General features: G+C 40.3%; 1 protein-coding gene across 1 annotated transcript in view; it reads left to right on the top strand.

Moving 5' to 3' along the window:
* The window catches only part of DCX (doublecortin), a 111,235-nt gene extending 96,875 nt beyond the window's left edge, over nt 1-14,360 (top strand). The window contains exons 5-6 of the mRNA XM_061178198.1: nt 3,252-3,346; nt 14,304-14,360. Of these exons, the coding sequence (XP_061034181.1) occupies nt 3,252-3,346; nt 14,304-14,360 (152 nt within the window). The remainder of the gene's footprint in view (nt 1-3,251; nt 3,347-14,303) is intronic.
* The last annotated feature ends 1,453 nt before the right edge of the window (nt 14,361-15,813 follow it).

The following is a 15,813-nucleotide window of genomic DNA, read 5'->3' as shown; positions in this document are numbered from 1 at the left end:
AACATATACAGACATACAGAGAATAGAGAGAGAGGTATACATGGAATATGTATTTATGTATACCTGTAAAGTTTGCGGATGAGAGAGTTACAGAGGATATTGAGAAAAGAACTAGAAATTGCAAAAGAAACCTGTATGTGCAGATCTATGGCCAATAAGTGGAAACTGACTCCCATACAGATAAGCTTTGGTTAATAATTTTCCACATTTTGCCAAGACCAGTGGGTTCATTCTCAGATAAGAAGCTAGATAAGAGGGTAGGTGAAAAAGACAGTTTTCACACTGGAAGTATAGTAGCCATCCTTTTGTAGCATGGCTGACAAATGCTGGGAAACTAGAATCTGTTGTTGCCGAAAGATACAGTGACCATGTGGAACAAAATGCCAGAACTTACCTGGGGATGCCTACAGCTGTTAGACTTCCTGGCTGGGGTCAGGGGTCTTTTGGAAGACGTTCGTTATGTCACCTCACACTGATCACCAAGATTGCTCTCCATCTTGAATACTAGGGGCCAGGTCCTGTTTGGAGACCCCCAGGCACTATAGGTGGTCCAGTAACTCCTTCCTTTTCCTGCAGAGTAAATGACTCCTTTGCCTCACTGTGGCTTCACAGACTCTTGCCTTTTCCAAAGTGCCTCTTTTATTCACCAGAAAGCCTAGTGCCCTGGCAAAGCCTAGCTCCCCCAGTCTGTGTGCTGTTTGGCACAGGTCATGTTCCTCCTTGCGTGGCTTGCATGGTACGTGCACATCACGCTCGCTCCAAACTTGCCTGGCCTCTAGGCCTCTATCTTCTCCTGATCCCTTCTCTCCCTCCCGAGTGCTTTAATTTAAGCCATCACCACCTCTCACCTGGACTAATGCATTGTCTTCTAACCAATCTCTTTGCTTCTACCTTTAACCATCCCACACCCACCCCATCTCACCCCAGTCTTCCCACTGCATCTGGAGTCATAGTTTTTAAATGCAAATTTGATGGTATCACTCCCAGATTTCTTTCACACATCAAACCCAGACTTCACAAAAGGCCCCCAGGGTCTGGTGTTTATCCTCAACTCCAGTCTCATCCCTCAGAATTCACTGCTGGCATCCTATGCTTGAGCCATTTGGAGCTATTTGCACTTCTGTAAACATACTGTATTCTTTCACACCGCCACGTCTTTGCCCCTACTGGTGTAATTCTGAAGTCTGGAATACCCTTTCTACCCTCTCTGCCTAACTAGCTCCAATTCATCGTCTCAATGGCTTTATTGAGATGTAATTGACATAAACAATTCACTCATTTAAAATGTACAATTTCACTGGATTTTAGTTTAGCCATAGAGTTGTGCAACAATCACCACTATTTAATGCCAGAGCATCTTCATCCCCTCAAAGAAACTCTGTACCTATTAGCAGACCTCTCCATCCTGCCCTGCCTAATTCCTCCTTGCCCCCTGCTGGCCAGCCCCTGGCCACCATTGATCTGCTTTCTGTCTCTATGGATTTGTCTATTCCAGAGTCACCTTTCAAGACTTTTTTCAGGTGTTGCCTCCTAGTCCCCTGATTTCAAAGCCTCTCCACTGGGCTCCGATAATACCCCTCGTATGGCTCTGTCATAGCACTTATTCCCATTGTATTCTTACCTGCCACCCCACTGGAAGTGACTTACTCATCTCTGAAACCTCAATGTCTAATACTTGGCTTCGCTTAGAGAAAGTACTCTGTAGCTACTGGCCAACTGAATGAATGACTTCCAGGAAGCCCTGACAGGGAGAAAGGCCTCTCAGTGAGTGGGTTAGAGATGAGTGAATACACAGGCAAGGCCAGACGGTGGATTCCTAAGTGCCCATTTTTCAGCTCACTTGCACTTGGACAAACTCATCAACCACCACACTGATGTCTCTTTCATCTCTACGTTGATATGCAGGTTCCAGAACCTAGGGAAACATTACCATAAGTGGTGCAGAGGAAGTATATCCTCAGGAAATACTCATGATACACCAGTTTAAGCTTTACCTGTGGGACTAATAACAACACTCTCAGGCCATCTTCCTGCTTAACTTTTTCAATTTCCTTCCCCCCCCTCCTGTCTTCCCTTCCTCCTTCTTTCTCTTCTCCTTCCCCCACTCCACCAACACCCTTGGGATATTTGCCCTTATTTTTAAAGCACATTTCAGAATATCTGATGAACAATGTAGGTCCTTAGATTTTAAAAGAGATTAACTTTAGATGAGATGTCTGAACATGAATCCCCTTTGAAAGCTGTTTAATTGTTCTGTTTCAGTGCACCACATTTCTTTACATGATTGGATCTTTAAAAAATCTAGTCAGCAAGGGAATATAAGACAATTTTGCCAACACAGTGGAATATGGAGATGTTAAATACTAAACCATCTCATTTTCAGCATTTTACTGACTAGAGACAAATGCGGGTGCACCCTGACTCCGGCTACCGTCATCCTTTTTCTGTCTCTAAGCCTTTCTCCCGATTTCAAACTTCCCCCTTCTTCTCTTGCCCAAGAATCTCTTGTCTCCCGTCTCGTCTCCTCCATTCCTGATCTCCTTCTCTCCCTCTTTCTCGATTCTCTCCTCTGCCCATTTTGCTGTAGGCACCTCTCTTTATGTTTTGCACTCTGTTTCTCCTCCACTTTCTTTTTCATTCTTCTTCCTAATTAGCTCCCTCTCTCTTTTTTTTTCCTTCTGTTCTTTGCACCCGGAATGAGGTAGGGAAGAGAGAGTGGGAGGAAAGATGAGCAGGAAAAGAGAGAGGGGGGAGAGATAGACAACGGGGCTGTCCTGCAGCTGCCGCATCATCTGTCACCAAAGGGGATGTGCCCTGGTCCAATTCACCCATATTTCTTCCCCTTTAAGGTAAGGCAGCATAATCTCTTCGTGCCTCAATTTTGTCTCACTTATAAAATTGAAACAAAGTAATATGTTCCCAGACTACCTCCCGGAGATGTTGCTAGGGTCAAACTTGGGAATGAATATGAAAAAGGTTTGAAAAGAACCAGACCCCTGTAATTGGAAGCACACGGGGGAATGGGTGGGTGGATTACCGCCTTGCACCGTATGGGGATCTAATTAACTGAGCATTGCAGTTCTTGCCTTTCTGAGGAATGTATTTCTTTTCACCTTTGTTCCACTCGTCACATCACTTGGTTGTCTGTATGGCTCGTTTGAATGTTCTCAGTGTCTTCGGAGGGGAAGGATAACGTGTTCCTTTGTATGCTGTTGATTTTTATCCCTTCCTTTTCTCTTGCCTTGGGCTAGCAAACGGAACCTCCAGCAGCCAGCTCTCTACCCCCAAGTCTAAGCAGTCTCCCATCTCTACGCCCACCAGTCCTGGCAGCCTCCGGAAGCACAAGGTATTATGTCTCTTATACCTTACTAAACCCCTTTGCACTTGGACTTTTTGGAATGGCTGGTGAGGGTTTTCTCTTCCATCCACCTCAGCAGCACATCCAGGCCAGAATTTCCCTTCGTTTGGTCCATTAGCTTGAAGCGCTGGGAATCCCAGCAGGGGCTAAGCTTACAGTCACTTTTATTTATTCTTCTGACCCCCAGTTTATTTAATTCTGGTTATATTTAACCAAAAGGAGGAGGTATGAAGGGCCCAAATAGCCATTCTGAGCTAATAGTGTCACCAAATGACGGCTCAGGGGCACAGCAAAGAGGGCATTGAGGGCAACTTATGGCCCCAGGCTCCAACAAATGACATAAAGAAAGTTAGCCCTAAGTTACTCCCTTTAGATTCGCAGGACATCAAAGTATGAACAGGCCCTAGTTTCATTGTATATTCTTCATTACCAGGCAGATTCTGGTACAGTGTAGGAAGAGAGGGCATATATACATTGCATTGGCCCTGGGCACCCTTTACACCTCTAAGTCATCCCCAATAAATATACCATTAAAATAATAGACGTGTAGCAATTCTCTACCCCCGCTTTCCAAACTGATTCCCACCCAGAAATCTCTTCTGTATCAAAAATCTGGAGTGGCCACTGCCTTCAACCTCATCTCTGAGGCCATGTGAACGTGGTTTCTGCTCTGATTACCACACCCTAGAGCAGCTTCCTCTAGGATTCTCTTGTCTTCTCCCAGCTCGCAAGACTTGGCGAGAGATGGAGAAAGGCAAAAAGCCACCAATGTGGCCAACTCCATCACAGAACCATAGAGGGTAAGAGCTACAAGAGATCTGAGATGGAGATAAATTCGTTTCATTTGATTCTCTCAATAATCTTGTGAGATTGATGTTTTCCAGACTAGAAAATTGAGACCCAGAACGAAGTTACTTACTGGGGTGACATAGCTAGGTAGCAGCAGACGTAAGACTGGCACCCAGGTTGCTACCAGTGGTTTCCTGCAGCCAGTTCGCACTAGCTCCTGAGAGCTGATTGTGTACATCGCTTCCCAACTCTGTGTTCGGTGACATCGTGTTGGTACCTAGAGCTCAGCCATGATGGGAATATTTACACCCTAGAATTCAGCAAATACTACAAATCAAGGTTGTTGTTTTCTCCCACAGGAAGTCGGTTGTTACACATTTAACAGCACACCGCTGCCTGACACCTGTTTTCATTTCCTTTTCTCTACATCAGGATTTTTAATTTCCTGGTTAACTTGACCATTACCTGCTCCATCATTCCTGATGCCCATTCCATTCCTTTATTGACTTCTTTAGCTTCTGGTACTGACCCTGACCAGAACCTTCGAATTGTTCTGTTGAGCTATTTGGTTTCCCCAAAGGAAGATCTGCTGAACTATCTGTGTAACCAACGGTACCCAGAGATTGTGAGATGGATGAAAGTTGCTTTTGCAGTCAGCTTTCAGTGATTCTTCTGAACAGCAAAGCTTGCCAGTGTGGACATTCCAAGATGAGGAGTAGCCTACTTCAGTTGTTCTACTGTCCACACAGAACCTCCTGGGGATGCTCCACTGTTTCTTACTGTGTCTTTGCTCTATGCATTTCTGCCCACACTTTCCTTCTGGGAAGTGTGATCTACCCCAGCACCTTCCACCAGTACCTTCTCCAAAGGGCTGAGGGCAGCCTGGGCATTTATTTGGTCTGCACACTTGAGTCCTTCCGCTTTGTAATTGACATGTTCAGTTCATTTAGGCTGAGGCCCCACCATCCATAAGCCCACTGAGGTGAGTGCATTGTTAAACCGTTTCATCTGGTTGGGTTTGCAGGCTTTTTGTGTGTGTGTGTGTGTGTGTGTGGTTGTTTGTTTTGTTTTGTTTTTGTTTTGGACTCAATTCTAAAAACGAATTTCACCATTGAAGGACCAGAACAAGCTACAGGTGGCAGCCTTGTCAGAGCCTATTTTCTTTGTATCATTGAGTTTTCAGTGTATCATTTTATTTTTCAAATTACCCTTTTTTAATGGCAGTTAAGCAAACAAACATTAAATAATAAATTATATAATTTTCTAGAGCAAACTTTAAAAAACATTTGGATTTTGGTATAATTTTCACTAATTTTTTACTTTTTACTTTGATATTTCAAATTTACAGAGTTGTAAGATTAATACAAAGAACTTCTGTGTACTCTTTATAAAGATTCATCAGTTGTTTATTTTTTTCCCTTTTACTTTATTTTTTGTGTTCTCTCTGTCTCCACACACACACACACACACTTCACTAAATTTTTTAACCATTTGAAATTGTTTAAGACATCATGCCCTTTTACCTCTAAATACTTCAGTATGTATTTCCTAAGAATAAGGACATTTTCTTTCATAACCATAGTACAATTATAAAATCAGGAAGTTTGCACTGATTCAATACTGTTATATACTCTGCCGTCCATATTCAAATTTTATCAATTGCCCCAAGAGCGTTCTTTTCTTCTGGTCCAGGATCCAATCTAGGATCACACATTGCCTTCAGTGGTCATGTCTCTTTAGTCTTCTTTGATCTAGAAAAGTTCTTGAGTCTTTTAAAAAATCTTCAAGACACTATATTGTAGAAATGAAGAGCACAGGCTAGTTATTTGGTAAAATGTCCTTCGATTTAGGTTTGTCTGATGTTTCCTTGTGGTTAACAGATTGTGCATTTGGGACAAGAAATGTCATAGAAGTGATGTTGCATCTCGCTCAGTGCATCCTATCAGGAGGCAGTAGCCTCATGCTTACACCACCAATGATGGAGGATGAGCTGGGTTTTCTGAATAAGCTAAAAAGTGTGTTGTGACCTTGGCTCTGTCCCCCTGGGGCTCAGGCTCAGCTTCTTGCTCCTCCTTTCACAAAGTTACTTGAGCCTTAGCACCATCGAGGTCCTTGGGCAGTGGGCCTAAGCAGATCTCACCTGAACTTCCATCCAAGTGGACCTGAAAGGTGTGAGTCATGGTGGAGACAGGAAGCAGGTGGCTGAGGCCATGACTTTCCTCCTGCACAATTGGAAACAAACTTGAAGTCCCAGCATCCCTTTGGTAACTTTTGACAGTTGTGGCAGGGCCCTAAGCTGTAATCAGCCTCTTGGCTTCTCCTCTTAAGCAACTCATGGAGAATCCTTTTTAATGCAGCTGCGATGAGGTTAGCCAAAGTCCGCATACTCAAGTGCTGCAATATGGACACAAAGTAAATCCTGGTATAGTTAATGAGAACAACATTTTGCATTTTCATACTGCTTTATCTTTCTGCATAGCCATTTTCTCATTTACCCTAGTGATAACCCTGTGAAAGAGATAGGGCAGGTTAGCATTTCCATTTTACAGATGAGAAAAAGGAGGTGCCGAGGTTAAAGACAACCCCAGTATGATTCAACAATTCAGAGAAGGTACCATATTAAAGATGTTCAAAATGCCTAGAAACACAGGGACGCTTTTTCATTTATTTAAATTTTTTTTTTTCCAGATTAGTGATTGCCCTCATGGCTTTAAATTTGGAGGCATTTCGCTTGCCAAGTTGCCTGGAGATTGAAGGAAAATATATCTGACATATTATTTGAAAACATAACTAACATTATTTAAATATACATTTCCCTCTGTGTTTCCAGAATTTTTTTTTTTTCTGTCATCCTGTAAGTGCTTAGAGAGGTAGTTTGATGAATAAAGCAAGGTCCTGAATCTTACATCACAGACACCACTCTAAGTGGATTTTGGTAGTATAATCAAGAGCGAAAAAAGAACTGCAGGAGCACACAAAGGAGGGTAGGAAAGACGTCGGACTGTGGGAGGGTGGGAGACACGAAAGCTTTATAGACTAGGTGACATTTAAGTGGGACTTTGAAGCCTGGGTAGGCTTTTGATGGCTGGTGAAGAGAATGGACATTCCAGCTTTTAAAAAAATCAGCAAGAACAAAGCCACACCATCAGAAAAGCACAGGGCACATTTGGGAAAAAGTAAACCCAAACTAGAAGCCAGGTTTCTCAAAACTTCTCTCTGACTTCCTTTGGACTATAAGCTTCTTGGATCAGAGACCAAGTTTTTGTTTTCTCTAACGCAATAGTATCGCCAGCACAGCTGTATTTGTTACAAACATTTTGTTCTGTAGGGCTCCAGGGGACTAAGCAAATGAATTTCAGGTGCAAATTATTTGTATTGTTAAGCAATATGTGTGTTTCTGTATTTCTACATATCAATCAACAAAAACAGAATGTTGAGATAATTCCTTTTCCTGAACATTGTTCTACCCATACAAGAAAATATATTTTGAATACTAAATAAATTGATGGAGGACAGAAGTACGGAAGGTCATACCTAGGCCTAGTCCTCTGGATTTTCTCCATAGCCTGCGCCTCACCCCACCCATTCCAAGTCACAGCAGCTGCAAGTGAAGTCGCCTCCCAATTCTACCCCCAGGCCTGTCCCCTCTTCCTCTGAGATAACAGTCTGGAACAATCTTTCTTGGATAATTATTTCCACTAACCAACCAGCTACACTGAAGGATCTGTTACATGAATGATTCAGAACAGGGGTGAATGCTGAAGCCCAATGATTCAGTGCGGTGGGACCCAAAGTGGCTTCCATAGTGAAAAGGCCTTTGTGTGCTGCCTGAAAAATGCCCAGGGAGTTCACTAACTTGGTAGTGCCCGCCTCCTTTCCCTTGCTTTGGTATAACTAGAGAAAAACAAAATGTAATGATCCAAGTTATATTTTATAGAATTTTAGAGCTAGAAGGAAACTTAAAGATGTTATAGTCTACATCTTCCTCAATTTTCAGATACAGAAGCAAAGACCCTGAAAGGGGAAGTTAGGCTTAGGACCTAGGTCTCCTGGCTCTTAATCCTGTGCTGTTTCTATTACAGTGGACTTGCATTATGTGTAAGTTTAACTTATGGAATTCATCAGTGGTCACGATATAGTCATAGAACAAAACTGCTACAAAACCGCCTCTTACATTTCTACACATCATTACTTACTATTACTGTATACACTATGCACCGATACATGCATATTGCTATATAGGGTTACCTGCTCAGGAATCATATAAACAGTATTCAGAACCTACCTATGAAACAGAAACAGAATCAGGGACATAGAGAACAGGCTGGTGGTTGCCAAGGGGGAGGGGGGTGGAAGAGGGTAGGAGCAGGAGTTTGGGATTAGCAGATGCAAACTGGTGTATATAGAATGGATAAACAGCAAGGTCCTACTGTATAGCACAGGGAACTATATTCAATATGCTGTGATAAACCATAATGCAAAAGAATATGAAAAAGAATATATATGTATAACTGAGTCACTTTGCTGTATAGCAGAAATTAACACAACATTGTAAATCAACTATACTTCAATAAAAAAATATTTTAAAAGTATTCAATTGTCAATGTAAAGGATTTTCAAAAGTACTATTTTTTAAAATAACATTGAGATAAAATTCACCTTTTTTAAGGTACGCAGTTTAGTGGTTTTTAGAATAATCATAAAGCTGTGCAAGAATGTATTCATCACCTTCAAAAGAAATCCTATGCCCATCAGTAGTCACAGCCTCTTCCCCCTCCACCCACCCCCCCGGCAACCACTAATCTACTCTCTGTTTCTGTGAGTTAGCATATTCTGAACATTTCATATAAATTTTCCTCCGAACACTGCTTTAGCTGCATCCCATAACTTTTGGTATATTGTTATTTCATTTTCCTTTATCTCAAAGTATTTTCTAATTTCCTTTGTGATTTCTTCTTTGACCCACTGATTATTTAGCAGTGTGCTGTTTAATTTCCACATATTTGTGAATTTCCCAAATATCTTTCTGTTATTACTTCCTAATTTAATTCCACTGTAGTTGAAGAACATACTTTGTATGATTTAAATCCTTTCAGATTTATTGAGACTTGTTTTATGGCCTAACATATGATCTGTCATGTAGAACATTACATGGGACCTTGAGAAGAATGTGTATTCTGCTGTTGTTGGATGGAGTAGATTAGGAGTGTAATTATTTGTAGTGTCTGTCATTCAAGTCTTCTCTTTCCTTGTTGGTCTTCTGCCTAGTTATTCTATCCCTTACTGAAGGTGGGGTATTGAAGTTTTCAACCATTATAGTTGAATTGTTTATTCCTCACTTCAATTCAGTCATTTCGTGCTTCATGTATTTTGGTGCTCTGTTGTTAAGGCACAGATATGTTTTAATTGTTATATTTTATCATTATGAAATGTTCTTCTTTGTCTCTAGTAACAAGTTTTGTCTTAAAATCTATTTTTTCTGATATTAGTATAGCCACTCCAGTTCTCTTTTGGTTACTAACGGCATGGTAAATCTTTTTCATCATTTTGCTTTCAACCTATTTATGTTTTTTAATGTAAATTATGTCTCTTTCAAACAGCATAGAGCTGAATGTTTTTAAATCCATTCTGCCAATCTCTGCCTTTTCATTTGAGTGCTTAATCTACTTATGTTTAATGTAATTATTGGTAAACTAGGAATTACATCTGCCATTTGCTATTTTCTATATGTCTTATGTCTTTTTTTGTCCCTTCACTCCTGGATTTCTGCCCTTTTCGTCTTAGATATTTTTCCAGTATACCATTTTAATTCCCTTGTTGTATTTTTACTAATTTTATTTCGAGTTATTTTCTTAGTGGTTGCCCTGGGTATTACAATTAACATTTTAACATAATCTACTTTGGATTAATACCAACTTAATTTCAATTTTATATAAAATTTTTGCTATTGTATTGATATATCTCTGTTCCTCCCCCCCCTTTGTGCTCCTATTCACATACAAATTACATCTTCATGCATAATAAGTCCATCAACACATCTTGATAATTACTAGTCCATGCAGTTGTCTTTTGAATTGGATAATAGAAGAAAAGAGTTAGAAAAATTAATTTATAATTTCTTTTGTATTGACCTATGTATTTACCTTTACCAGTGTTCTTTATTTCTTATGTGGATTGCTGTCTACTGTCCTTTCATTTCTCCCTGAAGGATTCTCTTTAGTATTTCTTATAGGACATGTCTGCTAGCTCTGTCTTTTTTATCTGGGAATGTTGATTTCTCCTTCATTCTTGAAGGATAATTTTCCTAGATTTCCTTAAATGCTTTGATCCAATAAGTCTCCCAGCCTTTGCTGAAGGGCTCTGTGTGTGTGTGTGTGTGTGTGTGCGCGCGCGCATGTGCGTGTGCGTGTGTGTGTGTGTGTTGGAGCCTGATTTCAATGCTCTGTCAGGCAGCTTGCCTCAGCCTTCACTTGCTGTTTGCACAGGGCCTCAAGGCCAACCAGAGGTGAGAGATTAGGAACTTCTCAGGTCTTTTCTGAGAATGTACCCAGTCCTGAACATGTGCCTGGCCTTAGAGATTCCTGGGAATATTTTCAGAACTTTTCAAATATACCCAGTCCTGAACATGTGCCTGGCCTTAGAGATTCCTGGGAATATTTTCAGAACTTTTCAAAGTCCCCTATGGACATGAATTCTCCAGCTTTTCCTTTTAAGGTTTTGAGCAGCTTCATTTGCCCCAATGGTTTCCCCCGCGTTAGGCAGCTGTGATTTTAAACAATTGCAGCTGATTAATGCTCCCTGAAAAGGCTGTTCACAGTGAGTGTGCTCTGAGTCAGGTCAAATAAAGAAGAGCCCCACAAGTGGGAGCTACCAGACAGGTCAAATAGTGACAGTTCTCTGGGAATAGGGCATTTGGGGGAGCTCCAAGCCCATTCTGCATCCTCCAGTGGCTGCTAGGTTTTTTTCAGATACTGTAGTTGGGAGGCTGTTGGTTTTCAGAGATACCCTGGAGCTGGGGAGAGGGAGAATAGAAATAGGGCAAGTTAAAGCACCCCAAATTTCGGTATTCTTACTGAGATTAGGCCATTTTTCTTGAATAAACATTTTTTGGATTGTTGCAAGCCTTTGGTTAATTTCCAGAGTTCTGAAAAAGTTGATTTTGACAATTTTTTCCAGTGTTACTGCATTTATGTAGGAGTAGATTTTCAGAGTCTTTCTCCACTATTCTTGAAGTCTAGAGCTCAAAGATACTTTGACTATGTTCAATTTTCACTTTACTCAATTTGTGGAGAACTAAATGCCTTCAGAGATGCAACTCCATTGTATGCCACTTTGCCTCAATTCAATTTTATGTGTTTTTTTTATTGCCCTCCTATTGTTTCCTCAGTGTTGTACTTCCTACCTGTTTATCAGTTTTCTAAGAAATGTTATTTGGTAGTTTAGAGCAAGAGTACCAAATCATGTGTATGGCCTGGTCGTTTTGGATGGCCCCCCGATGTAAAAAAATCTTTCTTACATCTTTAAAGCGTTGTAAAAGAAACAAAACCCAAACAAACAAACTGTGTGACAGAGACCATATGTGACCAGCAAAGAGAGCCTAAAATATTTACTATCTATCCCTTTACAGAGCAAGTTTTCCAACCCCTGATTTACAGTGTAGGGATTATGGGTTGGTGAGAAGTGAATCTATTTGCTATAGTTGCCTTTGTTGTGTTTTTTAATGAATCAGTCTTTCTTTGAGAGTCCTCAGAGCTGGTAGAGACCTTACAGATTGTACATTCTGTATTTTCTTGATGAAGAAACCAAGACTCAAAGACTTATTCAGTGTCACAGTACTACTTAACCAGGACTAAGACCTCAAGTTTCTGAATACACTTTACTTCTCTTTCCATTCTAAGCGGCCTAACAGACTTCCTGCCCCTTCTTTCTCAGCAAAAAGCATTCTCAGTGTTAGATAAGTAAGTCCCTCTCCTCCCCATTCTTGTCCCCCTTCCTCATCTTCACCTTTTCCTTTACCTCAAGGAGAAGCTGCATTCTCTAATTTTCTTGGACAATCCACTACTGAAGTTCTCTGTTTCCATTACCAAAGAGAGTCTCTTAAATATCCAGAGACTTGACCCTAAAATTTCCAGTTTCCTTTAGTATTTTGCTGATAATGTAAGTGAAAACGGTGGTTTTCAAACTGTGTTTCATTTGGGGATGGGTGAGATTCTGCCTCCCCCATGTCTGGTTCAACCAAAACAACTACACTTTTATTTATTTCATATATTTGGCTTCCAAGAAAAATTTCATTTGAATAGAGAATTTAAAAGAGAAGCGAGAGAGAGATGGAGAGAGAGATTTGAAAAGCTCTGATTTAGACAATGGGTGAAGTAAGTCCAGGAGTAATCACAAGGATCTCCAAATAGAGCTCTGGGAATGGTGGGAAAAAACCAATGCCATATCATCCCATCTCCCCAAGACATAGACAAGGCTTGGGGCAGTATTGGAGCCATGAATCCTAATTCCTGGTGGGAAATGGAAGCATTAAGAAATAAATTGGACTTAGGTGATGGGGTACATTTTCTGGTACATTTGTTCAGGGCCTGGCAGCTCTCTGGGAGCCTGAAATGAACCCACAACTGATATACATCCACAACTGATTTTTGACAAAGGTACAAAAGTCAATCAGTGGAAGAAAGATAGCTTTTTCAATAAATGGTGCTGGAGCAATTAGATATCCCTAGGCAAAAAAATGACCCCTAACCCAAACCTCATATCTTATGTAAAAATTAACTCAAAAATGGATTATAGATGTAAATGTAAAGCATTTAGAAAGGAAACATAGGAAATCTTCTGATCTTTGGCTAGGCCAAGAGTTCTTAGATCTGACAACAAAAGTGCAACCCATAAAAGAAAAAAATGATAAATTGGATAAATTGGACCTCATCAAAATTAAAAACTTTTGCTCTGTCAAAGACCATGCAAAAGTTATGAAAAGACAAGCTACAGACTGCAAGCCACATATCTAACCAGAGCCATATATAGAATATGAAAATAACTGTTAAAACTCAACAATAAGAAAAATCCAATTAGAAAATGAATAAAATACATGAAGAAACACTTCTGAGGAATTGTTTCTTCAGTTGAACTCAGGAGGAATTATAGATGTCAACTATGCACGTGAAAAAATGTTTAACGTCATAGTCATCAGAGAAATGCAAATTAAAACCACAATGAGGTATCACTACAAACCCACAAGACTGGCTAAAATAAAAAGTAGTGAAAACACCAAATACTGGTGAGGATGTGAATAAACTGGATCACTAATACTTTTCTGGTGAGAATATAAATGGTACAGTCACTCTGGAAAACATATGGCAGTCCTTACAAAACTAAACATGCAATAATACACAACTTAGAAGTTGTACTCTTGAGCATTTATCCCAGAGAAGTGAAAACTATGTTAACCCAAAAACCTGTACATGGATGTTTATAGCTGTGTTATTTATAATAGCCTAAAACTGGAATCATCCCACATGCCCGTCAACCGATGAATGGTTAAACAAACTGTGGTACATCCACACTATGGAATATTGCTCGGCAATATGAAGGAGTGAACTACTGTTAAAGGCAGCAACTTGATGAATCTCCAGGGAATTATGCTGATAGGAAAGGCCAATCCCAAAAAGTTACATACTGTATGATTCCATTTGTATAACATCTGAAATGACAAAATGGTAGAGGTGGAAAACAGAATATTGGTTGCCAAGGCTTAGGGATGGGGTAGGGGTGGATATAGTTATAAAGGGGTAGCACGAGGGAGCCCTTTAGTGAAGCTACAGTTCTGTATCTCGACTGTGATGATGGTCACACAAATATACACATGGTAAAGTCCCATAGGACTACACTACACACACACACACACACACACACACACACACACACACGAGTGCATGGAAAACTGCAGATGTTACCACTGGGGGAAATTGAATGAAGGGTACATTGTACAAGGCTACCTCCCTGTACTTCAAACTTCCTGTGAATCTATAATTATTTCAAAATAAAAATTAGAGAAAATATTAGTTTTTTAAAAAGCATCCATATAATCTTGGCCATTGCAGAGCCCAAGATGTTAAGAAAAGGGGAGTTAACTTTATCTCTTATCTTCTTACAGGACCTGTACCTGCCTCTGTCCTTGGATGACTCAGACTCACTTGGCGATTCCATGTGAAGGAGGAGAGTATTCAGAGTCCAGAGTACAAATCCAAGCTCACCGTTACGATAGGGCACTTCTGCTCAAGCGGCCAACAGGGCTACTGGTGCTTTCAAGTTTTTATTTTGTTGTTGTTACTTTTAAAAACACACTGTAATATGTTGGGTTTATTTTCCTGTGATTTCTCCTCTGGGCCACTGATCCACAGTTACCAATTATAAGAGATAGATTGATAAGCATCCTTTGGGGTAACTTTGCAAGGATGCAACATGTGCTAGTCCATGACCTTTCTATTGAATACTTAGGCGCCTGCGTTATTTTTCCCCGTCTCGCTTTGCTCATACATGACAGTCTTCCTTCTGTAGAGAGTTGTTTACATACATGGCACTTAAGATGTGTGTGTGGGGGAAGAAAACTCATTGGCAAATCCAAGAGTGACAAATACAAGTGCCCCTTGTCTCCCCATCTCAAGAATGCTGGAGGATCCTGGGAAGACGGCAAGGCAGCTCCCCAGCCTGGCTCTTCACTCCTGATTGAACCCCCAGTTTGTTGTTTAGCGCCAATTCTGGCTGTCAAGGGGGAGAAACACCAGCAACTTGTCATTCTGACACCAGATGCTTAGGACCCCGGTGCAGGGCTACCTTAAAGAAACCAGGCAAAATTGGAAAACACTGTAGACATTTCAGTAGTGTTTATACAGCACAGTGAATTCCTTGTCTCAACATCTCCACTGGGGCAATTTAGAATCAATAAGCAATTAATAAGAGTTGGGGGTGAGCAGCTTCCATATACCTGATTCCTCTAGGAGGCTGTCTAACACAAACCGTACGGTATCCATCTATCTCTGTTCTATTGAATGCCTTGTCAACAGCTAACACTGAAAACACTGTGAGAATTTGTTTTCAGGTCTGACACCTTTCGGTCGCTTTTTATAGCAAGAAACCAATATCCTTTTTATAAAACCTCGTGTCTATATTTCAGGAGCAAACTCTTCAGGCTCCTTTTTTATAAACTGGTGATTTTTCTTTTGTCTAAAAAACACATGCAGAAAATTTACCAAAAAAAAAAAATGCAGAAGAATAACTTAGTTTAGAAATCATGCTGTCACTGCCAAACAGAAACCTCCAGGAAAAAACAAAATGAATAGCAGAGGCCAATTCAATAGAATCAGTCTTTTGATAACTTTTTAACAGTTATGCTTACATTAATAATTTCAATGTGGACCAGACATTCTGATTATATTTTAAATGAAATGTTATGGCATATTTTAAGCAGCTCTTTTTTATCTATAATCCTGATATTTCATACTGAAGACAGAGAGTCCTTTCACTTGTCTTTAACACTAGAAAGGATTTCTCTTTGCTAAGGACTGATCATTTGAAATAGTTCTCAGTCTTTGAGGTACAGGTTCATAACACTGCTTTTTGTCTGTAATCATAGCCCATAATGGCAAAGACAACTAAATCAAGTG

The sequence above is a fragment of the Eubalaena glacialis genome, chromosome X (genome assembly GCF_028564815.1).
Source record: "Eubalaena glacialis isolate mEubGla1 chromosome X, mEubGla1.1.hap2.+ XY, whole genome shotgun sequence".
NCBI classification, from domain to species: Eukaryota; Metazoa; Chordata; class Mammalia; order Artiodactyla; family Balaenidae; genus Eubalaena; species Eubalaena glacialis.
The sequence above is the reverse complement of the archived record's forward strand: the minus strand, read 5'-3'. Positions and strand labels throughout refer to the sequence as shown.